Source organism: Pseudophryne corroboree, chromosome 1 (assembly GCF_028390025.1).
Source record: "Pseudophryne corroboree isolate aPseCor3 chromosome 1, aPseCor3.hap2, whole genome shotgun sequence".
Taxonomy (NCBI): domain Eukaryota; kingdom Metazoa; phylum Chordata; class Amphibia; order Anura; family Myobatrachidae; genus Pseudophryne; species Pseudophryne corroboree.
In genome coordinates, this window is record NC_086444.1 from 714,057,672 (window position 1) to 714,084,015 (window position 26,344).

The 26,344-nt window shown below is 46.4% G+C and overlaps 1 protein-coding gene and 1 pseudogene across 2 annotated transcripts in view; one reads left to right on the forward strand and one right to left on the reverse strand.

The window, feature by feature from the left end:
* CHAF1A (chromatin assembly factor 1 subunit A) overlaps positions 1 to 26,344 on the forward strand; it is a 566,913-nt gene that overhangs the window by 241,812 nt on the left and 298,757 nt on the right. For both annotated transcript variants that reach the window (XM_063915198.1, XM_063915188.1), the window contains one exon: positions 14,653 to 14,721. In XM_063915198.1, coding sequence (XP_063771268.1) covers positions 14,653 to 14,721 — 69 coding nt within the window. The remainder of the gene's footprint in view (positions 1 to 14,652; positions 14,722 to 26,344) is intronic.
* LOC134939301 (5S ribosomal RNA) lies at positions 17,555 to 17,673 on the reverse strand (annotated as a pseudogene).

A 26,344-nucleotide genomic window follows, 5' to 3' on the forward strand; every position in this document is an offset into this window, starting at 1 on the left:
ACATGGAAAGTGGCCATGCTGTTGGCCCTGGCTTCGGCCAGGCGCGTGTCAGAATTGGCGGCTTTATCTTGCAAAAGCCCCTATCTGATTTTCCATTCGGACAGGGCGGAATTGAGGACTCGTCCTCAGTTTCTCCCTAAGGTGGTCTCAGCGTTTCACCTGAACCAACCTATTGTGGTGCCTGCGGCTACTAGGGACTTGGAGGACTCCAAGTTGCTAGATGTTGTCAGGACCCTGAAAATATCCTGTATGCACCCAACAAGCTGGGTGCTCCTGCTTCTAAGCAAGAGACAGGATGGGGATTAACCCCTGGTGTCCCCCAGCACACCAAACTATATGGGTAACATGACTTGAAAACCTACATATAATAGAAATCCAGAGGTCTTCGTTACATATATCTGCAGAAATATGGCAAAGCCACCAGGCCTCGACAAGGCTCCTCTGATGCTGGTGGTCCTAAACCTAATACTATATCTGGGCCTGGGGTGCAGAACCCCACAAACCGGCATAGGCCAGCCACCCCAGGGCAGCACACATGTGAAAAGGTAAAGTGTTAGTTTGTGTTAATTAAAGGGAACGCAAAATCTGTATACAAAAAGTGATACACTAGTGACGGTGTAATTAAATTTGGGTTTGTGGGGTTCTGCACCCCAGGCCCAGATATAGTATTAGGTTTAGGACCACCAGCATCAGAGGAGCCTTGTCGAGGCCTGGTGGCTTTGCCATATTTCTGCAGATATATGTAACGAAGACCTCTGGATTTCTATTATATGTAGGTTTTTAAGTCATGTTACCCATATAGTTTGGTGTGCTGGGGGACACCAGGGGTTAATCCCCATCCTGTCTCTTGCTTAGAATTACCCCTCCCTTTCAAGCACCTGAAGTATATTGTCAAATTGATATGAGCAACTTGCATTCTGTTTTGCTCCTGCTTCTAAGCAGATTATTGCTCGTTGAATTTGTAGTACAATTCAGCTTGCACATACTGTGGCAGGCCTGCCACAGCCAAAATCAGTAAATGCCCATTCCACAAGGAAGGTGGGCTCATCTTGGGCGGCTGCCCGAGGGGTCTCGGCTTTAAAACTTTGCCGAGCAGCTACTTGGTCAGGGGCAAACACGTTTGCAAAATTCTACAAATTTGATACCCTGGCTGAGGAGGACCTGGAGTTCTCTCATTCGGTGCTGCAGAGTCATCCGCACTCTCCCGCCCGTTTGGGAGCTTTGGTATAATCCCCATGGTCCTTACGGAGTTCCCAGCATCCACTAGGACGTCAGAGAAAATAAGAATTTACTTACCGATAATTCTATTTCTCGTAGTCCGTAGTGGATGCTGGGCGCCCATCCCAAGTGCGGATTGTCTGCAATACTTGTACATAGCTATTGTTAACTAAATCGGGTTATTGTTGTAGTGAGCTATCTTCTTAGAGGCTCCTCTGTTATCATACTGTTAACTGGGTTCAGATCACAAGTTGTACGGTGTGATTGGTGTGGCTGGTATGAGTCTTACCCGGGATTCAAAAATCCTTCCTTATTGTGTACGCTCGTCCGGGCACAGTATCCTAACTGAGGCTTGGAGGAGGGTCATAGGGGGAGGAGCCAGTGCACACCGGGTAGTCCTAAAGCTTTTACTTTTGTGCCCAGTCTCCTGCGGAGCCGCTATTCCCCATGGTCCTTATGGAGTTCCCAGCATCCACTACGGACTACGAGAAATAGAATTATCGGTAAGTAAATTCTTATTTTTTTATTTTTTTTTAGAAACTCCATTCGTTTTATCCGAAAGATAAATAAATTGTTTAACCCATGGCAATTTGTGCTTATGATTAATTCTTACTTTCTCTAATGTCCTAGTTGATACCTGGGTGACCTTAGTACCATGGGGTATAGATCGGGTCCATTGGAGCTTGGCACTTTAAGAAATCAGTCGGTGTGTATTGGCTCCTCCCCTCTATGGCCCACCTGCAGACTCTGTTTAGAAAAAGGTGCACAAGGAGCCGGGTGCATTCTCTGGAGCTCCAGAGAGTTATTTTCAGACTTTGTTAGTTTATTTTTTTCAGGCAGTAGTGTTTGGCAACCAGTCTGCCTGCGTCGTGGGACTTAGGGGTGTGGGGGTAAACCCGGGACCCGAACCAACTTAATATAGAGTTAATGGTTCGTATTCCCGCTGTCAGGACACTGAGCTCCGGAGGCGCTGTTTCTCATGCTCCAGGGTGTGAGCCCACGCCGGCAGCATGCCGCCACCCCTAACAGATGCCGAATAGATGTCATGAGTACTATATCCCGGGGTCCCGGTTAGCGGGTCCCCAGTGACAATGACGACGTTTAAGCGCTGCGGTCACCGGGCCTCGAGCTGTTGTGCCCGCTGTGGACCCACACTGGCGCAGAGTAAAAGGTGATCCTAATCTCTTTACGCAGTATGACATTAAAATGCCAGTATAATCTTTATAGGGACTGCGTGCCATTGAAGGGGCGGGGCTTCCCGGAGAGCGAGGCCAGAAGCTGAAAGGCTCTATTTCCTGCTACTGACTTCAGGGTGCACGCTCAGACTGTTCCTCTACAGATGCCACTTAGGCACCAATTATACTGGTACCAGGTGGTCTTATAGAAAGGGGGAAGTATATTTACACCGCTGTGCTAATAGCAATCATATAAATATACCTAGCGGAGCGCTGCTCTGGACTTAGATATTGTGTGCTTGTCCCAATCCTGTGTGTCACGCCATTCAGGGCTGTCTGGGCTTATTGTGCTGTTTCACCAATGTGTTGTCACTGCACTGTGTTACAACTGCACTGTTATAACTGTGTTTTCTGCTGTAAGCATGTCTGGAAAAAAAAATCTGTGCCCCTCTGGCAACACCAAGTTTACACCCTCTTCACAGGGGTCTCTACTATGTACCCAGTGTTCTCTGCCTACACAAGGTAGTGGCTTGCAGGAATCTGGTTAGAATCATTTAAAACAATGATTACTAATATAAATTCAAAGCAAGAAAGGCGGACTCTGAAACAGTCTGTAGATGTCTTTAAGACTGACCACAGACAGGTTACTCAGCCCCCTCTGGTGGTCTCTCATGAAAGCACACTGCTACAGGTGCTCCAGTCTGACTCTGATAATGAAATGCCAGAGTTAGGTGAGGTAGTGAGGGAGAACTGGAGGTGGAAGATGACAATGCTCTGTCCCCGGGAATTGTGTTCCTGATTTATGCTATTAGGGAATTCCTCAACATACAGGATAAGTTGACAGAATCAGAAGAGTAATTGTTTTTTTAATGTGAAACCAAAATCTTCTGTCACCTTCCCTATGTCAGAAGAATTAAACTCCCTTTCCAAAGAGGTATGGGTAAAACCTGACAAGAAATGTATTACCCCTAAAATTGTTACTAAATTCATTTCCCTTTCCTCCTGAGAATAGGAACGTTTGGGAAAACCCACCGTCTGTGGATACTTCAGTGTCCAGGCTGTCGCGTAAAATAATGCTGCCTGCACCTGGGGCTATTTCCCTCAGAGACCCAACGGACCACAAAATTCAAACTACCCTCAAATCAATCTATACTGCAGTGGACATAGCCCATCGCCCCACTATTGCTTTCGGCTGGATATCTAGGGCTATTGTTAAATGATCCGATAATATAATTAATGGGTTTGACTCTCTACCTCAGGATGAGATCATTACACTGCTGCAAGAATATCCAAGATGCTGCAAACTTTGAGGCAGTGAGGAATTATGTCTCATTAATGGCCGTACCACGGCTGTGGCAGTCTCGGCTCGCAGAGCTCTGTTGCTGCGACAATGGTCAGCAGATGCTGATTCCAAAAGGGGTGTTGAGAACCTTCCTTTTACAGGGAATGCCTTGTTTAAAGAACTAGACAAGTAGATATCTCAGGCGACGGCAGGTAAGTCTACCGATCTCGGAAAAGAATACCAAGGGTTGGAGATCAGGCGCGTATTGGTGTTTTTCTAATGCTGCTGCTACAAAATTGGGGTTAGTCACACCCAATAAATATAGATCCAAAAACAACACAAAATTAGCAGCGCTAACAGTAATCTTTGATATTATGAATGAGAAGGATTGAATGAAAAAAGTGTATACATTTAATTAAATTATCACAAATAAAAACATTAAAATTAATAGAAAGGGTCACAACAATAACAGCTGCCTATAAAGTGTGTTCCGTTCCTATTTTGGATAAACTGGGTTGCAGATGGGTGAAAGGAGTAGTGCTGACGCACAGTCCTAATGGTATAACTTTACCACAATAGTACCGCTGGAGGTGTAGTCCCTTGTAGGTGTCCCTTGGATGTAATCAGAAACCATTCAGCGTTCGGGGTCCTCACTAGGTCGCTGTGTCCTCCTATTGTGGAGAGGATTGATGGTACTCCAGATGCTGTTAATCACCTCAATTTTTCTGACAAAATCAAAGTCCAGTCTTGGTCCGGGCACACACAGGCAGTAATCAGTCTGGTAAACAGTGACCCAAAAAGCCATCTGATGCGTTTCGCTGCAGGCACTGTAACTTTTTACAGTAGGACGTGTGTACACCATTACAGAATGAGAAACTGTCTGCAACTTCAAAACTAAACTCATGGAAAGCATGAACAAAACCTGGTCTTTATATATATATATATATATATATATATATATATATATATATATATATATATATATATTTATGTTGTAACATAGTATCTGCGGTTGAAAAAAGACAATTGTCCATCGAGTTCAACCTATTTGTGGTCTCCAATGCATGATGATTTGACTAAAATTTGTGACTGCTGCTGTCAGCCGTTGCATTTTATCCCTATTTATAGTAACTATAATGCATGACTTTGCACCATACCCCTGGATATACTTATCCATTAGGAATTTATCTAACCCATTCTTAAAGGTGTTGACAGATTCCGCCATTACAACTCCCTCGGGCAGGGAATTCCAAACACGTATTGTCCTTACCGTGAAAAAGCCTTTACGCCGTATTGTGCGGAATCTCCTCTCCTCTAACCTGAGCGAGTGTCCACGAGTCCTCTGAGTTGATCTAACCAAAAACAGGTCCCGCGCAAGCTCTGTGCATTGTCCCCTTATATATTTGTAGATGTTGATCATATCCCCTCTTAGTCTCCGCTTTTCCAATGTAAACATGCCTGGTCTTTCAAGCTTTTCCTTGTATTCCATCGTCTCCATGCCCTTAATTAGTTTGGTCGCCCTCCTCTGTACTTTTTTTAGCTCCAGGATATCCTTTTTGTAGTACGGTGCCCAGAATTGTACACAGTATTCGAGGTGTGGCCTCACTAGTGATTTATATAACGGGAGTATAATACTCTCGTCCCTAGCATCAATACCCCGTTTTATGCATGCTAATATCTTATTAGCCATCTTTGCTGCAGTCCTACTTTGGGTACTACTGCTTAGCTTGCTATCTATTAGGACACCTAAGTCCTTTTCCAGTACAGAATATATAGGGTGTATTTGTTATATTGCTATTTTTCAAAACTTTATAATACACTGTCTGCAAGTGAGAATTTTATATAATTTAGCTGCCTGCTTGACAGTAAATTTATTATCGCATTATACCATGTGAGTCCCAAAGTGTAATTTGGTACATGTTTAAATGAAATATGGGAGGAGAAATAAAATAAAAATCCCTATTTCTCTATCGTCCTAAGTGGATGCTGGGGTTCCTGAAAGGACCATGGGGAATAGCGGCTCCGCAGGAGACAGGGCACAAAAAAGTAAAGCTTTACTAGGTCAGGTGGTGTGCACTGGCTCCTCCCCCTATGACCCTCCTCCAGACTCCAGTTAGATTTTGTGCCCGAACGAGAAGGGTGCAATCTAGGTGGCTCTCCTAAAGAGCTGCTTAGAGAAAGTTTAGTTTAGGTTTTTTTCTTTACAGTGAGTCCTGCTGGCAACAGGATCACTGCAACGTGGGACTTAGGGGGAAAGTAGTAAACTCACCTGCATGCAGAGTGGATTTGCTGCTTGGCTACTGGACACCATTAGCTCCAGAGGGATCGAACACAGGCCCAGCCGTGGAGTCCGGTCCCGGAGCCGCGCCGCCGACCCCCTTGCAGATGCTGAAGCGTGAAGAGGTCCGGAAACCGGCGGCTGAAGACTCCTCAGTCTTCATAAGGTAGCGCACAGCACTGCAGCTGTGCGCCATTTTCCTCTCAGCACACTTCACTGGGCAGTCACTGAGGGTGCAGAGCGCTGGGGGGGGGCGCTCTGAGAGGCAAATATAAACCTTATACAAGGCTAAAAATACCTCACATATAGCCCATAGGGGCTATATGGAGATATTTAACCCCTGCCTGACTGGAAAAATAGCGGGAGAAGAACCCGCCGAAAAAGGGGCGGGGCCTATCTCCTCAGCACACGGCGCCATTTTCTGTCACAGCTCCGCTGGTCAGAACGGCTCCCAGGTCTCTCCCCTGCACTGCACTACAGAAACAGGGTAAAACAGAGAGGGGGGGCACATTAATGGCTATATATATATATATTAAAGCAGCTATAAGGGAGCACTTAATATAAGGATATCCCTTGTATATATAGCGCTTTGTGGTGTGTGCTGGCAGACTCTCCCTCTGTCTCCCCAAAAGGGCTAGTGGGTCCTGTCTTCATTAGAGCATTCCCTGTGAGTTTGCGGTGTGTGTCGGTACGTGGTGTCGACATGTATGAGGACGATATTGGTGTGGAGGCGGAGCAATTGCCAAATATGCAGATGTCACCCCCCAGGGGGTCGACACCAGAATGGATGCCTTTATTTGTGGAATTACGTGATGGTTTATCTTCCCTTAAACAGTCAGTTGAGGACATGAGGCGGCCGGACAATCAATTAATGCCTGTCCAGGCGCCTCAAACACCGTCAGGGGCTGTAAAACGCCCTTTGCCTCAGTCGGTCGACACAGACCCAGACACGGGCACTGATTCCAGTGACGACGGTAGAAATTCAAACGTATTTTCCAGTAGGGCCACACGTTATATGATTTTGGCAATGAAGGAGACGTTACATTTAGCTGATACTACAGATACCGTAAAACAGGGTATTATGTATGGTGTGAAAAAACTACAAACAGTTTTTCCTGAATCAGAAGAATTAAATGACGTGTGTGATGAAGCGTGGGTTGCTCCTGATAAAAAGTTGATAATTTCAAAAAAGTTATTGGCATTATACCCTTTCCCGCCAGAGGTTAGGGCGCGCTGGGAAACACCCCCTAAGGTGGACAAGGCGCTCACACGCTTATCCAAACAAGTGGCGTTACCCTCTCCTGAGACGGCCGCACTTAAGGATCCATCAGATAGAAAGATGGAAGTTATTCAAAAGAATATATACACACATGCAGGTGTTATACTACGACCAGCTATAGCAACTGCCTGGATGTGCAGTGCTGGAGTAGTTTGGTCAGAATCCCTGATTGAAAATATTGATACCCTAGATAGGGACAATGTTTTACTGTCGTTAGAACAAATAAAGGATGCATTTATCTATATGCGTGATGCACAGAGGGATATTTGCACACTGGCATCTCGGGTGAGTGCTATGTCCATTTCAGCCAGAAGAGCCTTATGGACACGACAGTGGACAGGCGATGCGGATTCAAAACGTCACATGGAGGTTTTGCCGTATAAAGGGGAGGAGTTATTTGGAGTTGGTCTATCAGACTTGGTGGCCACGGCTACTGCCGGGAAATCCACTTTTTTACCTCAAGTCACTCCCCAACAGAGAAAGGCACCGACCTTTCAACCGCAGCCTTTTCGCTCCTACAAAAATAAGAGAGCAAAGGGCTTGTCGTACCTGCCACGAGGCAGAGGAAGAGGGAAGAGACACCAACAGGCAGCTCCTTCCCAGGAACAGAAGCCCTCCCCGGCTCCTGCAAAAACCTCAGCATGACGCTGGGGCCTCTCAAGCGGACTCGGGGACAGTGGGGGGCCGTCTCAAAAATTACAGCGCGCAGTGGGCTCACTCGCAGGTAGACCCCTGGATCCTGCAGATAATATCTCAGGGGTACAGGTTGGAATTAGAGACGGATCCTCCTCATCGTTTCCTGAAGTCTGCCTTACCAACCGTCTCTTCCGAAAGGGAGAGGGTGTTGGAAGCCATTCACAAGCTGTACGCTCAGCAGGTGATAGTCAAAGTACCCCTATTACAACAAGGAAAGGGGTATTATTCCACTCTATTTGTGGTACCGAAGCCGGATGGCTCGGTAAGGCCTATTCTAAATCTGAAGTCCTTGAACCTCTACATAAAAAAGTTCAAGTTCAAGATGGAGTCACTCAGAGCAGTGATAGCGAACCTGGAAGAAGGGGACTTTATGGTATCCTTGGACATCAAGGATGCGTATCTACACGTTCCGATTTACCCCGCACACCAGGGGTACCTCAGGTTCATTGTTCAAAACTGTCACTATCAGTTTCAGACGCTGCCGTTCGGATTGTCCACGGCGCCTCGGGTCTTTACCAAGGTAATGGCCGAGATGATGATTCTTCTTCGAAGAAAAGGCGTATTAGTTATCCCATACTTGGACGATCTCCTAATAAGGGCAAGGTCCAGAGAACAGCTGGAGACAGCTTTAGCACTATCTCAAGAGGTGCTAAGACAACACGGGTGGATTCTGAATATTCCAAAATCCCATTTAATCCCGACAACTCGTCTGCTGTTCCTAGGAATGATTCTGGACACGGTTCAGAAAAAGGTTTTCCTTCCAGAGGAAAAAGCCAAGGAGTTATCCGATCTGGTCAGGAACCTCCTAAAACCAGGAAAAGTGTCAGTACATCAATGCACAAGAGTCCTGGGAAAAATGGTGGCTTCTTACGAAGCAATTCCATTCGGCAGATTCCATGCAAGAATATTCCAAAGGGATCTGTTGGACAAATGGTCAGGGTCGCATCTGCAGATGCACCTGCGAATAACCCTGTCACCAAAGACAAGGGTGTCACTTCTGTGGTGGTTGCAGAAGGCTCACCTATTAGAAGGCCGCAGATTCGGCATTCAGGATTGGATCCTGGTGACCACGGACGCCAGCCTGAGAGGCTGGGGAGCAGTCACACAAGGAAGAAACTTCCAGGGAGTATGGACGAGTCTGGAAAAGTCTCTTCACATAAACATTCTGGAACTAAGAGCAATCTACAATGCTCTAAGCCAGGCGGAACTTCTCCTGCAAGGAAAGCCGGTGTTGATTCAGTCGGACAACATCACGGCGGTCGCCCATGTAAACAGGCAGGGCGGCACAAGAAGCAGGAGTGCAATGGCAGAAGCTGCCAAGATTCTTCGCTGGGCGGAGAATCACGTGATAGCACTGTCAGCAGTGTTCATCCCGGGCGTGGACAACTGGGAAGCAGACTTCCTCAGCAGACACGATCTTCATCCGGGAGAGTGGGGTCTACATCCAGAAGTCTTCAACATGTTAATAGACCGTTGGGAAAGACCAATTGTAGACATGATGGCGTCTCGCCTCAACAAGAAACTGGACAAATATTGCGCCAGGTCAAGAGATCCACAGGCAATAGCTGTGGACGCACTGGTAACTTCTTGGGTGTACCAGTCAGTGTATGTGTTTCCTCCTCTGCCGCTCATACCAAAGGTATTGAAGATCATACGGCAAAGAAGAGTAAGAACAATACTAGTGGTTCCGGATTGGCCGAGAAGGACTTGGTATCCGGAACTTCAAGAGATGCTCACGGACGAACCGTGGCCTCTACCTCTGAGAAGGGACCTGCTACAGCAGGGTCCCTGTCTTTTTCAAGACTTACCGCGGCTGCGTTTGACGGCATGGCGGTTGAACGCCAGATCCTAAAAGGGAAAGGCATTCCAGAAGAAGTCATTCCTACCTTGATTAAGGCACGGAAGGAAGTCACCGTGAAACATTATCACCGCATTTGGCGAAAATATGTAGCGTGGTGCGAGGATCGGAAGGTTCCGACGGAGGAATTCCAACTGGGTCGTTTCCTACATTTCCTGCAATCAGGATTATCTATGGGTCTCAAATTGGGATCCATTAAGGTTCAAATTTCGGCCCTGTCAATATTCTTCCAAAAAGAATTGGCCTCTGTCCCTGAGGTCCAGACTTTTGTCAAGGGAGTACTGCATATACAGCCTCCTGTGGTGCCTCCGGTGGCACCGTGGGATCTAAATGTAGTTTTAGATTTCCTCAAATCCCATTGGTTTGAACCATTGAAAAAGGTGGATTTGAAATATCTCACATTGAAAGTGACTATGTTACTAGCCCTGGCCTCTGCCAGGAGAGTATCTGAATTGGCGGCTTTATCTTATAAAAGTCCTTATCTAATCTTCCATTCGGATAGGGCAGAACTGCGGACTCGTCCGCATTTTCTCCCTAAAGTGGTATCAGCATTTCATCTGAACCAACCTATTGTGGTGCCTGCGGCCACTAGCGACTTGGAGGACTCCAAGTTGTTGGACGTTGTCAGAGCCTTAAAAATATACATTGCAAGGACGGCTGGAGTCAGAAAATCTGACTCGCTGTTTATATTGTATGCACCCAACAAGTTGGGCGCACCTGCTTCTAAGCAGTCGATTGCTCGTTGGATTTGTAACACAATTCAACTTGCACATTCTGTGGCAGGCCTGCCACAGCCTAAAACTGTAAAAGCCCACTCCACAAGGAAGGTGGGCTCATCTTGGGCGGCTGCCCGAGGGGTCTCGGCATTACAACTCTGCCGAGCAGCTACGTGGTCGGGGGAGAACACGTTTGTAAAATTTTACAAATTTGATACCCTGGCAAAGGAGGACCTGGAGTTCTCTCATTCGGTGCTGCAGAGTCATCCGCACTCTCCCGCCCGTTTGGGAGCTTTGGTATAATCCCCATGGTCCTTTCAGGAACCCCAGCATCCACTTAGGACGATAGAGAAAATAAGAATTTACTTACCGATAATTCTATTTCTCGGAGTCCGTAGTGGATGCTGGGCGCCCATCCCAAGTGCGGATTATCTGCAATACTTGTACATAGTTATTGTTAACTAATTCGGGTTATTGTTAAGGAGCCATCTTTAAGAGGCCCTTTCTGTTGTCATACTGTTAACTGGGTTTAGATCACAAGTTGTACGGTGTGATTGGTGTGGCTGGTATGAGTCTTACCCGGGATTCAAAATGCCTCCCTTATTGTGTATGCTCGTCCGGGCACAGTACCTAACTGGAGTCTGGAGGAGGGTCATAGGGGGAGGAGCCAGTGCACACCACCTGACCTAGTAAAGCTTTACTTTTTTGTGCCCTGTCTCCTGCGGAGCCGCTATTCCCCATGGTCCTTTCAGGAACCCCAGCATCCACTACGGACTCCGAGAAATAGAATTATCGGTAAGTAAATTCTTATTTTTATTAAGGTTATTAATCTTTTTTTTTTTTTTTTTTTTTTTTAGTACTATCTTACTAAATTAAAATTGAAGTGAAAAGATCTAGTCATAAGCTTCAAAATGACATTAATTTCATCTGTCTTAATTAGAACTCAAGTTGCAAACGAAAAGACCCCCGCGGCAGTGAATTTGCATATTTTGGTCATTTTTAAATGGCTCCACCTCCAAAAATATCTAATTTATGATGTTGAAATTTGGTGTGAATTAGTTTTCCCCCCATCCTACTGGTACACCAAATTTCATAAAAATTGGAGAGGGTCAGTAAAATGTTTTTTTTTTTTTAGTTGATTTGCGGGAGGGTCATTCCATATCAAGTGTCCTGAGGCACCCCAGGGTACCACAACACACAGTTTGACAGCCACTGGCATATAGTGTGTACCAGTGGTTCACTCAAGCACACTTCAATTATTTATTTCTCTGAGGTCCTAAGTGGATGCTGGGGACTCCGTCAGGACCATGGGGATTAGCGGCTCCGCAGGAGACAGGGCACAAAACTAAAGCTCTAGGATCAGGTGGTGTGCACTGGCTCCTCCCCCCATGACCCCCCTCCAAGCCTCAGTTAGGTTTTTGTGCCCGGCCGAGCAGGGTGCAATCTAGGTGGCTCTCTTAAGGAGCTGCTTAGAAAAAGTTTTTAGGTTTCTTATTTTCAGTGAGTCCTGCTGGCAACAGGCTCACTGCATCGAGGGACTTAGGGGAGAGAAGTTCAACTCACCTGCGTGCAGGATGGATTGGCTTCTTAGGCTACTGGACACCATTAGCTCCAGAGGGAGTCGGAACACAGGTCTCACCCTGGGGTTCGTCCCGGAGCCGCGCCGCCGACCCCCCTTACAGATGCTGAAGATTGAAGGTCCGGAAACAGGCGGCAGAAGGCTCTTCAGTCTTCATGAAGGTAGCGCACAGCACTGCAGCTGTGCGCCATTGTTGTCACACACTTCACACCAACGGTCACGGAGGGTGCAGGGCGTTGCTGGGGGCGCCCTGGGCAGCAATGTATAATACCTTATTCTGGCTAAAAATACATCACATATAGCCCCTGGAGGCTATATGGATGTATTTAACCCCTGCCGGGTCTCAGAAAAACGGGAGAAGAAGCCCGCCGAAAAGGGGGCGGGGCCTATTCTCCTCAGCACACAGCGCCATTTTCCCTCACAGAAATGCTGGTGGGAAGGCTCCCAGGCTCTCCCCTGCACTGCACTACAGAAACAGGGTTAAAACAGAGAGGGGAGGCACTTATTTGGCGATATGTATATATATATTAAAATGCTATAAGGGAAAAACACTTATATAAAGGTTGTCCCTGTATAATATAGCGTTTTTGGTGTGTGCTGGCAAACTCTTCCTCTGTCTCCCCAAAGGGCTAGTGGGGTCCTGTCCTCTATCAGAGCATTCCCTGTGTGTGTGCTGTGTGTCGGTACTTGTGTGTCGACATGTATGAGGACGATGTTGGTGAGGAGGCGGAGCAATTGCCGGTAATGGTGATGTCACTCTCTAGGGAGTCGACACCGGAATGGATGGCTTATTTAAGGAATTACGTGATAATGTCAACACGCTGCAAGGTCGGTTGACGACATGAGACGGCCGGCAAACCAATTAGTACCTGTCCAGGCGTCTAAAACACCGTCAGGGGCGTTAAAACGTCCTTTTACCTCAGTCGGTCGACACAGACACGGACACTGACTCCAGTGTCGACGGTGAAGAAACAAACGTATTTTGCTTTAGGGCCACACGTTACTTGTTAAGGGCAATGAAGGAGATGTTACATATTTCTGATACTACAAGTACCACAAAAAAGGGTATTATGTGGAGTGTGAAAAAACTACATGTGGTTTTTCCTGAATCAGATAAATTAAATGAAGTGTGTGATGATGCGTGGGTTTCCCCCGATAGAAAATTATTGGCGGTATACCCTTTCCCGCCAGAAGTCCAGAAGTTATGGCGCGTTGGGAAACACACCTTAGGGTGGATAAGGCGCTCACACGCTTATAAAAACAAGTGGCGTTACCGTCTCCAGATACGGACGCCCTCAAGGAGCCAACTGATAGGAGGTTGGAAAATATCCTAAAAAGTATATACACACATACTGGTGTTATACTGCGACCAGCGATCGCCTCAGCCTGGATGGGCAGCGCTGGGGTGGCTTGGTCGGATTCCCTGACTGGAAATATTGATACCCTTGACAGGGACAGTATTTTATTGACTATAGAGCATTTAAAAGATGCATTTCTATATATGCGAAACTCTGGCGGGGGTAGACGGAAGTGAAGTTTCTTTACTCCCCCCCGTCACTCTGCTCCATAGTAGTGCATGCTAATATGGACAATCTCGTCCATATTGGCCTGCATGCATAAGCGACGAGGCACCAACGATTAACGAGCACGGGGCCGCGCATCGTTTAATCGTTGGTGCCTACACACTGCACAATATGAACGAGTACGTTCATATCGTGCAGTGAGATCTGCCAGTGTGTAGGGCCCTTAAGTCAAAATCTAAAGTACAGTGAGTCAAAATCTGTGCTCCTGGGCTCTGGGGGGAGTTCAAGGAAAAAGGCATATTCAGAATTGAAGATAGATTCTCACTGTGTGTATGCACCTTAAGGAAGAGTTTGGAGGGGAGGAGCTTACATACTACTAAAAGGTTAACCTTTTAAGTGCTAGCTCCTCAACCCTCACTTACCCCCCATGGTCAAGTGTCTCCTCTTCTCCTCCTCCCCCCCCCCCCTCCCCCCCCCCCCAGGTCGACTCTAGAAATAAATTTAACAGTATGGGCTTTCGTCATGAAGCAGTAAAAATCGTGTAATAGTTGCCCATGGCAATCAATCAGCGTTGAAGTAACATTTATAATTTGCATACTATACAATTGTACGGAGCAGCTGATTGGTTGCCATGGGCAACTTCTCCACAGGCTCACTTCTCCACCCTTTTCACTGCTTCATGAATAGAAGACCCCTTAATATCAAAATTATTATTATTTTTTACATTTGCAGTCAAATATTCCCTTTTAGTCTAAGACATATGGCCACATGTAGTCCAGGTTGTTGTTGTTGTTGTTGTTTTGGTGATTTTGGCTTCAAGTTATTTACCTAATCTACTAGGGTGCCAATTCTGAAAATAGTCCCATTGTTTACTTTTTTGTGTGTAAACTTCACCCTTGCTTCTTGGACCATTTGTTTGGCTACCAATATCACAAATGTGTCTCCATCTGAGATGAGGCAAAGCTGTAGTCCGGCAATATTTGAATATACTGTATAACTGTTTTGTGTGAGCATCCACTTACAGATAAACTTTCCATTGTCTTTTTAGCGCTCAAAAGCAGAGAAGGCAGAGATTACCAGGTTTTTACAGAAACCAAAAACGTCCCGCACTCCAAAGGTAAGTGCTTGCAAGTAATTGTCGGCAGATAATTAGATGTTTGTACTTCGCAGGGAATGCAAAGCCTTGTTCAGTAACTTATAGAACATTGCGTTTTATATATTTACATAGTTGCTGGCAGGATGATTCATTACCAAATTAGCTCAAGGCATTGATTGAATTTGTTCAAGTTCTTGAAGTTCTAGTAAAACCAACAAAAAGTGGCTTATTTCATCATAAATCAGTCTGCAATGTTAGTCTTGTATCATTCATAGTCAAGAAATATGAATAAACCGTTTATTTTCATTTTATTCAACACCTCAGATTCTAGAGAGAATGTAATCCGACATTTTTTTTTTTTATTATTTTTTACACTAATGTGTGGGGGAAAAGCAAGAAACTACATTTCATAATCTGTAAGGGAACTTTTTCATATTGTATTGTTTTAAATATGGGTAACCAAAATGCTTTCCTGTAATAACATAGAATTTTAGATTTTGATGGCTGATCGAAACCACTTAGCCCATCTAGCCTACCCTTTTTTTTTTTTTCTTGCGTCCTAGAGGATGCTGGGGACTCCGTAAGGACCATGGGGAATAGACGGGCTCCACAGGAGACATGAGCACTAAAAAGAACTTTAGATATGGGTGTGCACTGGCTCCTCCCTCTATGCCCCTCCTCCAGAACTCAGTTTGATACTGTGCCCAGAGGAGACTGGGTGCATTACAGGGAGCTCTCCTGAGTTTCTCTGAAAGAAAGAATTTTGTTAGGTTTTTTATTTTCAGGGAGCCCTGCTGGCAACAGGCTCCCTGCATCGTGGGACTGAGGAGAGAGAAGCAGACCTACTTAAATGCTAGGCTCTGCTTCTTAGGCTACTGGACATCATTAGCTCCAGAGGGAGTCGAAACGCAGGTCTCCCCTCGCAGTTAGTCCCGGAGCCGCGCCGCCGTCCTCACAGAGCCGGAAGATAGAAGCCGGGTGAGTATGAGAAGATAGAAGACTTCAGAGGTGGCAGAAGACTTCAGATCTTCTCTGGGCAGCAATTTTAAACCTCTAGGACTGGCCAAAATGTGTGTATATGTATATATATATATATATGTATATATGTATGTATGTATATATATATATATGTATGTGTGTATATATATATATATATATATATATATATATATATATATATATACACACACACAAGGGATGAGGTAGTAAAGAGCGACCAATGGTGCCAAATAATGCTAGAAGCAGGATAATAGTATGAAAAGGTGTGTACAAATTTATTGCAATTGAAAGCACTATACAAAACTGGTTATAAAAGCATACAAGCTAATATAAAAACATGTAGGACTCATAATCAAAAAAAGGAGCATAAAAACATAAATTCCCTCAAAGCTTTCGAGTATCATTTAACACAAAGGATAAAAAATACTTTAAAGTATAAAATCACAAATGAATAAAATAGCGTTCATAAGGATAAAAACGAGGAATAAAGTAGCTTAACTTTGTTGTGAGGTTAGATCTAAAAGCAGCATCCAACGCGTTTCGTGCTATCTGGACTTCATGAAGGGGTGATTTGAGACTAGAGACAGACCATGTATATATACCCAAACTAAAAGGGAAGGGAAGTGATGTGCACATCACTTCCTGTGATCAATTAGCACAAGTGATTAGATGTTACCAAAACATACATTAAGTGACATGTAGTTGTATTAGTAAGCACCTTAGAACATGAAAAGACAGAGCAAAATGTACAAAGATACTATCTGTAAATCATAAAAGACGCGCTGAGCCGCGGACTTCCTGTCCGGGCTCTGCGTGACATATCCGCCCCACGTCCGGTATCCGGCGCGTTGTACTGCGCATGCATTAGTCCTGTGTGGCGGAAGTGAGTACGCGGCTTTGTTGATATCCTCTCTACGCTGCAGCCTGGTTCAACGGCGGTCATTTTATGTTAGGTCAGAAACCACAGTCCTTACGGCGGCCATGTTTTTGGAGTCTGAATGAATTATATGTGGGATGATGCCTGTTTATCACTCGGATCCAATTCTTTATTGTCTCCATATCAGATATAAAATGAGAGGATGAAAGAAGGGATTAGATCAGTGCAATTTAAAGGTCCACTGTACAAGGGTGTAGTTATTTACATGTTAATATATATTATGTTATATGGGACTTGAGATCTACATTATAGAATATACACAAACGATGGAGTTATTGAGAAAACACAGAGAGACTGATATGAAAGAGTAGTGAGTGGGAAGGAGATAATCCCATGTATATGAAGAGTATACTGCTCAGGTAGATTATCAAAGTATACCTAGGTCAAAAAAGGTGAGAAAGGCAGAATAAAATAGCGGACATCTGGGACCAGAGTCCGCAATTAAGGGTCAGATCCCTGAGGGTGCACAAATAAGGTGCAAATTGGTTCATACGAATAAAAAATAAATAAAAGATATTAATGATATAAGGAACGTCATAAAACATCATTTATAAAATACTATGTATACACAATTCAGAGCCTTCCACCTTGCATTTCCAACACCCGGTCTTCCAAGTAGGTCTCCCATCCTTGTACTAGCCGGGCCCAGCCTTGCTTAGCTTCCAAGATCAGACGGCATTGGGCGTCTCCAGCCCGGTATGATTGTAATAGTAGTGTGGAATCATGAGGAGAGGCCTCCGTGTATACAACAGGTTGATAACGGTATCTTGTTTCTTCTTTATTTGTTAGAGAACACTTTAGTTAGATCAAGGACCAATACAGGGCTAGATACTTCCTACAAAAGGATCAGAGTGGCTGTACAGAGTAATACAAAAGCTTGAAGTGAAGTATCCCTAGAATTCAGGTTTCCTGTGAAATCTTTTACAGCACCTGGTCTCCCCTGGAGGTCACCCATCCAGGTACTGGCCAGGCCCAACACTGCTTCTCTTCCAAGATCGGCCGGAATTGGGCATGTCCAGTGTGGTATGGCTGTAGTGATGAGGCAAAAGGTCCACCTTAGACTAAAGACAAAAGGGGGAACAAGGGAAAGGATAAGGAGGATAAGTGAAGTGGGGAACGGCTTACGTTACAAGAAGGGTGCTATCTCGTATCCTTCATTGAAGCCATCCAGGTGGAGGGTGTTCAATTTGTATATCCAGAACATCTCCCTCCTAGAGAGGAGGTTGGAAAGATCTCCTTCTCTTTCTCCCAAGGATACCAGTTCAATACCTTTATAGGTTAATGCCTCAGGATCCGAATTATGGCATTGGTGGAAATGTCTCGATACTACATGTGTGAGGACTTTATTCTTTATATTCCTAATGTGTTCTTGGATGCGAAGTTTCAGGACTATTTTAGTTTTGCCAATGTATTTCAGACCGCACGGACATTCCAGAAGATAGATTACTGATGATGTATTACAGTTTATAAACTGTTTAATCCGGTATTCTTTCCTGGTAGTGGTATTGTGGAAAGATTTTCTATTCTGGTGAAGGTACTTACAAATGTTACATTTGCCACATTTAAAACTGCCCACACATTTTGGCATAGTGTTCCTTGCTTCAGGATTTCTTAGCATGCTAGGTGCCACAAGGTCCTTCAGGCTTTGTGATTTTTGTAACACTGAGGGGGCGGAGCTTGATCCCTCAGCACTCGCCAGCGCCATTTTCTCCACAGCACACCGCTGAGAAGCTGGCTCCCCGGACTCTCCCCTGCTGAACACGGTGACAGAGGGTTTTAAAGAGGGGGGGGGGGGCACATAATTTAACACAGTGAATATCTATATATCTATATCTATATTTCTCTATCGTCCTAGTGGATGCTGGGGTTCCTGAAAGGACCATGGGGAATAGCGGCTCCGCAGGAGACAGGGCACAAAAAGTAAAGCTTTAGGATCAGGTGGTGTGCACTGACTCCTCCCCCTATGACCCTCCTCCAAGCCTCAGTTAGATTTTTGTGCCCGGCCGAGAAGGGTGCAATCTAGGTGGCTCTCCTAAAGAGCTGCTTAGAAAAGTTTAGCTTAGGTTTTTTATTTTACAGTGAGTCCTGCTGGCAACAGGATCACTGCAACGAGGGACTTAGGGGAGAAGAAGTGAACTCACCTGCGTGCAGGATGGATTGGCTTCTTGGCTACTGGACATTAGCTCCAGAGGGACGATCACAGGTACAGCCTGGATGGTCACCGGAGCCTCGCCGCCGGCCCCCTTGCAGATGCTGAAACGAGAAGAGGTCCAGAATCGGCGGCAGAAGACTCCTCAGTCTTCTTAAGGTAGCGCACAGCACTGCAGCTGTGCGCCATTTTCCTCTCAGCACACTTCACACGGCAGTCACTGAGGGTGCAGGGCGCTGGGAGGGGGGCGCCCTGGGAGGCAAATGAAAACCTTTTTTTGGCTAGGTGAGACCTATTCTAAATCTAAAAAAATTTGAACACTTACAAAGGTTCAAATCAAGATGGAGTCACTCAGAGCAGTGATAACGAACCGGGAAGAAGGGGACTATCTGGTGTCCCGAGACATCAGGGATGCTTACCTCCATGTCCCAAATTTGCCCTTATCACTAAGTGTACCTCAGGTTCGTGGTACAGAACTGTCACTATCAGTTTCAGACGCTGCCGTTTGGATTGTCTACGGCACCCCGGGTCTTTACCAAGGTAATGGCCGAAATGATGGTTCTTCTTCGAAGAAAAGGCGTCTTAATTATCCCTTACTTGGACGATCTCCTGATAAGGGCAAAGTCCAGGGAACAGTTGGAGGTCGGAGTAGCACTATCTCGGATACTGTTACAACAGCAGGGGTGGATTCTAAAGATTCCAAAATCGCAGCTGATCCCGACAACAAGTCTCCTGTGCTTAGGGATGATTCTGGACACAGTCCAGAAAAAGGTGTTTCTCCCGGAAGAGAAAGCCAGGGAGTTATCCGAGCTAGTCAGGAACCTCCTAAAATCAGTGCATCATTGCACAAGGGCCATGGTAAAAAAATGGTGACTTCCTTCGAAGCAATTCCAGTCGGCAGATTTCATGCAAGAACTTTTCAGTGGGATCTGCTGGACAAATGGTCCGGATCGCATCTTCAGATGCATCAGCGGATAACCCTATATCCAAGGACAAGGGTGTCTCTCCTGTGGTGGTTACAGAGTGCTCATCTTCTAGAGGGCCGCAGATTCGGCATTCAGTTTTGGATGTTGGTGACCACGGAGGCCAGCCCGAGAGGCTGGGGAGCAGTCACACAAGGAAAAAATTTCCAGGGAGTGTGATCAAGTTTGGAGATTTTTCTCCACATAAATATAGCTAAGGGTAAATTTATAATGCTCTAAGCTTAGCAAGACCTCTGCTTCAAGGTCAGCCGGTATTGATCCAGTGGGATAAAACATCACGGCAGTCGCCCACGTAAATAGACAGGGCGGCACAAGAAGCAGGAGGGCAGTGGCAAAAACTGCAAGGACTTTTCGCTGGGCGGAAAATCATGTGATAGCACTGTCAGCAGTGTTTCATTCCGGGAATGGAAACTGGGAAGCAGACTTCCTCAGTAGGCACGACCTCCACCCGGCAGAGTGGGAACTTCATGGGGAAGTTTTCCACATATAGCTGTGGACGTTCTGGTAACACCGTGGGTGTACCAGTCGGTGTATGTGTTCCATCCTCTGCTTTTCATACCTAAGGTACTGAGAATTATAAGACGTAGAGGAGTAAGAACTATACTCATGGCTCCGGATTGGCCAAGAAGGACTTGGTACCCGGAACTTCAAGAGATGCTCACAGAGGACTTATGGCCTCTGCCGCTAAGAAGGGACTTGTTTCAGCAAGTACCATGTCTGTTCCAAGACTTACCGCAGCTGCGTTTGACGGCATGGCGGTGGAACGCCGGATCCTAAGGGAAAAGGCATTCAGGAAGAGGTCATTCCTACCCTGGTCAAAGCCAGAAAGGAGGTGACCGCACAACATTATCACCACATGTGGCGAAAATATGTTGCGTGGTGTGAGGCCAGGAAGGCCCCACGAAGAAATTTCAACTCGGTCGATTCCTGCATTTCTTGCAAACAGGAGTGTCTATGGGCCTCAAATTGGGGTCCATTAAGGTTCAAATTTCGGCCCTGTCGATTTTTTTCCCAGAAAGAATTGGCTTCAGTTCCTGAAGTCCAGAAGTTTGTCAAGGGAGTATTGCATATACAACCCCCTTTTGTGCCTCCAGTGGCACTGTGGGATCTCAACGTAGTTCTGGGATTCCTCAAAACACATTGGTTTAAAACCAGTCAAATCTGTGGATTTGAAGCATCTCACATGAAAAGTGAACATGCTCTTGGACCTGGCCTGGACCAGGCGAGTGTCAAATTGGTGGTTTTTTTCTCAAAAAAGCCCATATCTGTTTGTCCATTCGGACAGGGCAGAGCTGCGGACTCGTCCCCAGTTCTCTCCCTAAGGTGGTGTCAGTGTTTCACCTGAACCAGCTTATTGTGGTGTCTTGCGCCTACTAGGGACTTGGAGGACTCCAAGTTGCTAGATGTGGTCAGGGCCCTGAAAATATAGGTTCCAGGACGGCTGGAGTCAGGAAAACTGACTTGCTGTTATCCTGTATGCACCCAACAAACTGGGTGCTCTTGCTTTTAAGCAGACTTTTGCTAGTTGGATGTGTAATACAATTCAGCTTGCACATTCTGTGGCAGGCCTGCCACAGCCAAAATATGTAAATGCCCATTCCACAAGGAAGGTGGGCTCATCTTGGGCGGCTGCCCGAGGGGTCTCGGCTTTACAACTTTGCCGAGCGGCTATTTAGTCAGGGGCAAACACGTTTGTAAAATCCTACAAATTTGATACCCTGGCTAAGGAGGACCTGGAGTTCTCTCATTCGGTGCTGCAGAGTCATCCGCACTCTCCCGCCCGTTTGGGAGCTTTGGTATAATCCCCATGGTCCTTTCAGGAACCCCAGCATCCACTAGGACGATAGAGAAAATAAGAATTTACTTACCGATAATTCTATTTCTCGGAGTCCGTAGTGGATGCTGGGCGCCCATCCCAAGTGCGGATTATCTGCATTACTTGTACATAGTTACAAAAATCGGGTTATTGTTGTGAGCCATCTTTTCAGAGGCTCCGCTGTTATCATACTGTTAACTGGGTTCAGATCACAGGTTGTACAGTGTGATTGGTGTGGCTGGTATGAGTCTTACCCGGGATTCATAAATCCTTCCTTATTGTGTACGCTCGTCCGGGCACAGTACCTAACTGAGGCTTGGAGGAGGGTCATAGGGGGAGGAGTCAGTGCACACCACCTGATCCTAAAGCTTTACTTTTTGTGCCCTGTCTCCTGCGGAGCCGCTATTCCCCATGGTCCTTTCAGGAACCCCAGCATCCACTACGGACTCCGAGAAATAGAATTATCGGTAAGTAAATTCTTATTATATATCTATATATATCTATATATAATAAAAGCGCTATATCTATCTGGGAATTTTTTACAGGGTCATTGGCGCTGGGTGTGTGCTGGCATACTCTGTCTCTCCTAAGGGCCTTGTGGGGGAACTGTCTCCAGATTAGAGTTTTCCCTGAGTGTGTGGGGTGTCGGTACGCGTGTGTCAGCATGTCTGAAGCGGAAGGCTCTTCTAGGGAGGAGGTGGAGCAAATGAGTGTGGTGTCTCCGTCTGCAACGCCGACACCTGACTGGTTGGATATGTGGAATGTTTTAAATGCAAATGTGAATTTATTACACAAAAGGTTGGACAAAACAGAGTCCAGGGAATGTACAGGGAGTCAAGCCCTGCCTTTCACTATGTCACAGGGACCTTCTGGGTCTCAAAAGCGCCCACTATCCCAAGTAGTAGACACTGATACTGACACGGATTCTGACTCCAGTGTCGACTACGATGATGCGAAGTTGCAGCCAAAATTGGCTAACAGTATTCATTATATGATTATTGCAATAAAAGATGTGTTGCATATCACAGATGACCCCTCTGTACCGGACACGAGGGTCCACATGTTTAAAGAAAAGAAGGCTGAGGTTACTTTTCCCCCTTCACATGAGCTAAATGAGTTGTATGAAAGGGCTTGGGAAACTCCAGACAAGAAACTGCAGATTCCCAAAAGGATTCTTATGGCGTATTTTTTCCCAGGTAAAAGGACAGGATACGGTGGGAATTCTCCCCAAGGGTGGACAAAGCATTGACACGCTTATCCAAAAAGGTAGCGCTGCCATCTCAAGATACCGCAACCCTCAAAGATCCTGCTGATCGCAGGCAGGAGACTACCTTGAAGTCAATTTACACACATACTGGTACATTACTCAGACCGGCGACAGCGTCAGCTTGGGTTTGTAGCGCTGTAGCAGCGTGGACATATAGCTTATCTGCTGATATTGATACGCTGGATAAGGAAACCATTTTATTGACCCTGGGTCATATTAAGGATGCTGTCCTATATATGAGGGATGCTCGGAGAGACGTGGGCCTACTGGGTTCCAGAGCCAACACTATGGCGATTTCTGCTAGGCGAGCCCTATGGACACGACAATGGACGGGTGATGCCGACTCGAAGAGGCATATGGAGGTTTTGCCTTACAAGGGTGAGGAATTGTTTGGGGAAGGTCTCACGGACCTGGTTTCCACAGCTACGGCAGGTAAATCAACTTTTTTGCCTTATGTTTCCTCACAGCCTAAGAAAACGCCACATTATCAGATGCAGTCCTTTCGGTCGCATAAATCCAAGAGAGTACGGGGATCTTCCTTTCTTGCCAGAGGAAAGGGAAAGGGGAAAAAGCTGCCAACTACAGCTAGTTCACAGGAGCAGAAGTCCTCCCCGGCTTCTACAAAATCCACTGCATGACGCTGGGGCTCCGCTGAGGGAGTCCGCCCCAGTAGGGGCACGTCTTTGACTTTTCAGCCATGTCTGGGTTCAATCACAGGTAGTTTTAAATGCGATTCAAAAATTGTCTCTTCAGCAAGTGGTGGTCAACGTTCCCCTGCTTCAGCAGGGGATGGGGTATTACTCAACCCTGTTTGTGGTCCCGAAACCGGACGGTTCGGTCATGCCCATTCTGAATTTAAAATCCTTAAACCTATACTTAAAAAGGTTCAGGTTCAAGATGGAATCGCTCAGAGCAGTCATCGCCAGCCTAGAGGGGGGGAGGGGGGGTATTATATGGTGTCCCTGGACATAAAGGATGCATACCTTCATGTTCCCATATATCCTCCTCATCAGGCGTTCCTGAGACTTGCTGTACAGGATTGTCATTACCAATTTCAGACGTTGCCGTTTGGGCTTTCCACGCCCCCGAGGGTTTTCACCAAGGTAATTGCGGAAATATAGGTGCTCCTGCGCAGGCAGGGAGTCACAATTATCCCGTACTTGGACGATCTCCTAATAAAAGCAAGATCAAGAGAGCAGTTGCTGAACAGCGTATCACTCTCCCTGAGAGTGTTGCAGCAGCACGGCTGGATTCTCAATCTACCGAAGTCACAGTTGGTTCCAACGAACCGGTTGCCTTTCTTAGGCATGATTCTGGATACAGAACAGAAAAGGGTTTTTCTCCCGATGGAAAAGTCCCAGGAACTCCAGAGCTTGGTCAGGGACCTGGTGAAGCCGAAAAGGGTGTCGGTGCATCTTTGCACTCGAGTTCTGGGAAAGTTGGTGGCGTCTTACGAGGCCATTCCATTCGGCAGGTTCCATGCGAGGACTTTTCAGTGGGACCTTCTGGACAAGTGGTCCGGGTCACATCTACATATGCATGAGATGATCAGCCTGTCCCCAAGGGCCAGGGTATCTCTACTGTGGTGGCTGCAGAGTGCTCACCTTCTAGAGGGTCGCAGGTTCGACATTCAGGACTGGGTTCTGGTAACCACGGACGCGAGCCTCCGAGGATGGGGAGCAGTCACACAGGGAAGAAGCTTCCAAGGTCTGTGGTCAAGCCAGGAGGCTTGTCTACACATCAATGTACTGGAATTAAGGGCCATATACAACGGCCTTCGTCAAGCGGAGAATTTGCTTCGCGACTTACCGGTACTGATTCAGTCAGACAACATCACCGCAGTGGCTCATGTAAACCGCCAAGGCGGAACAAAGAGCAGAGTGGCAATGGCAGAAGCCACCAGGATTCTTCTCTGGGCGGAAAATCATGTAAGCGCTCTGACAGCAGTCTTCATTCCGGGAGTGGACAACTGGGAAGCAGACTTCCTCAGCAGACACGATCTACATCCCGGAGAGTGGGGTCTTCATCTAGAAGTCTTTGCAGAGATTACAAGTCAGTGGGGGCTGCCTCAAATAGACATGATGGCGTCACGCCTCAACAAGAAGCTTCCGAGATATTGCCCCAGATCAAGAGACCCTCAGGCGATAGCAGTGGACGCCCTGGTGACACCGTGGGTGTTCCAGTCGGACTAAGTGTTCCCTCCTCTTCCTCTCATCTCTTCGTCTTATGATTCTCATTATCTTTGAGGAGTACAGACAATTCTCATTGTTCCAGATTGGCCTCGAAGGGCCTGGTATCCGGATCTGCAGGAAATGCTCACAGAAGATCCATGGCCTCTTCCCCTCAGAGAGGACCTGTTGCAACAGGGGCACTGTCTAGTCCAAGACTTACCGCCGCTGCGTTTGACGTCTTGGCGGTTGAACGCCAGATCCTAGCTGAAAAGGTCATTCCTACTCTGATAAAGGCTATGAAGGAGGTGACGGCGAAACATTATCACCGTATTTGGAGGAAGTATGTGTCTTGGTGTGAGTCCAAGAATGCTCCTCCGTAAGAATTCCATCTGGGCCGTTTTCTTCACTTCCTCCAGACTGGAGTGAATTTGGGCCTAAAATTAGTCTCCATTAAAGTTCAGATTTCGGCCCTATCCATTTTCTTTCAGAAGGAATTGGCTTCTCTCCCAGAAGTCCAGACTTTTGTGAAGGGAGTGCTGCATATCCAGCCTCCTTTTGTGCCTCCGGTGGCACCATGGGACCTTAACGTGGTGTTACGGTTCCTTAAGTCTCACTGGTTTGAGCCGCTTCAAACGGTGGAATTAAAGTATCTCACTTGGAAGGTTGTCATGTTGTTGGCCTTGGCATCTGCTAGGAGAGTATCTGAGTTAGCGGCTTTGTTTCACAAAAGCCCCTATCTGATCTTCCATGTGGATAGAGCTGAGTTGCGGACTCGTCCTCAATTTTTGCCTAAGGTGGTTTCCTCTTTTCATATGAACCAATCTATTGTGGTGCCTGTGGCTATGCGGGACTTGGAGGATTCCGAGTCCCTTGATGTGGTCAGGGCATTGAAAATTTATGTAGCCAGAATGGCTCGGGTTAGAAAAACAGAGGCACTGTTTGTCCTGTATGCAGCCAACAAGGTTGGCGCTCCTGCTTCTAAGCAGACTATTGCTCGCTGGATCTGTAATACGATTCAGCAAGCTCATTCTACGGCTGGATTGCCGTTACCAAATTCGGTAAAGGCCCATTCCACTAGGAAGGTGGGCTCTTCTTGGGCGGCTGCCCGAGGCCTCTCGGCTTTACAGCTTTGCCGAGCAGCTACTTGGTCAGATTCAAACACTTTTGCTAAGTTCTACAAGTTTGATACCCTGGCTGATGAGGACCTCATGTTTGCTCAATCGGTGCTGCAGAGTCATCCGCACTCTCCCGCCCGGTTTGTAGCTTTGGTATAATCCCCATGGTCCTTACGGAGTCCCCAGCATGCTCTAGGACGTAAGAGA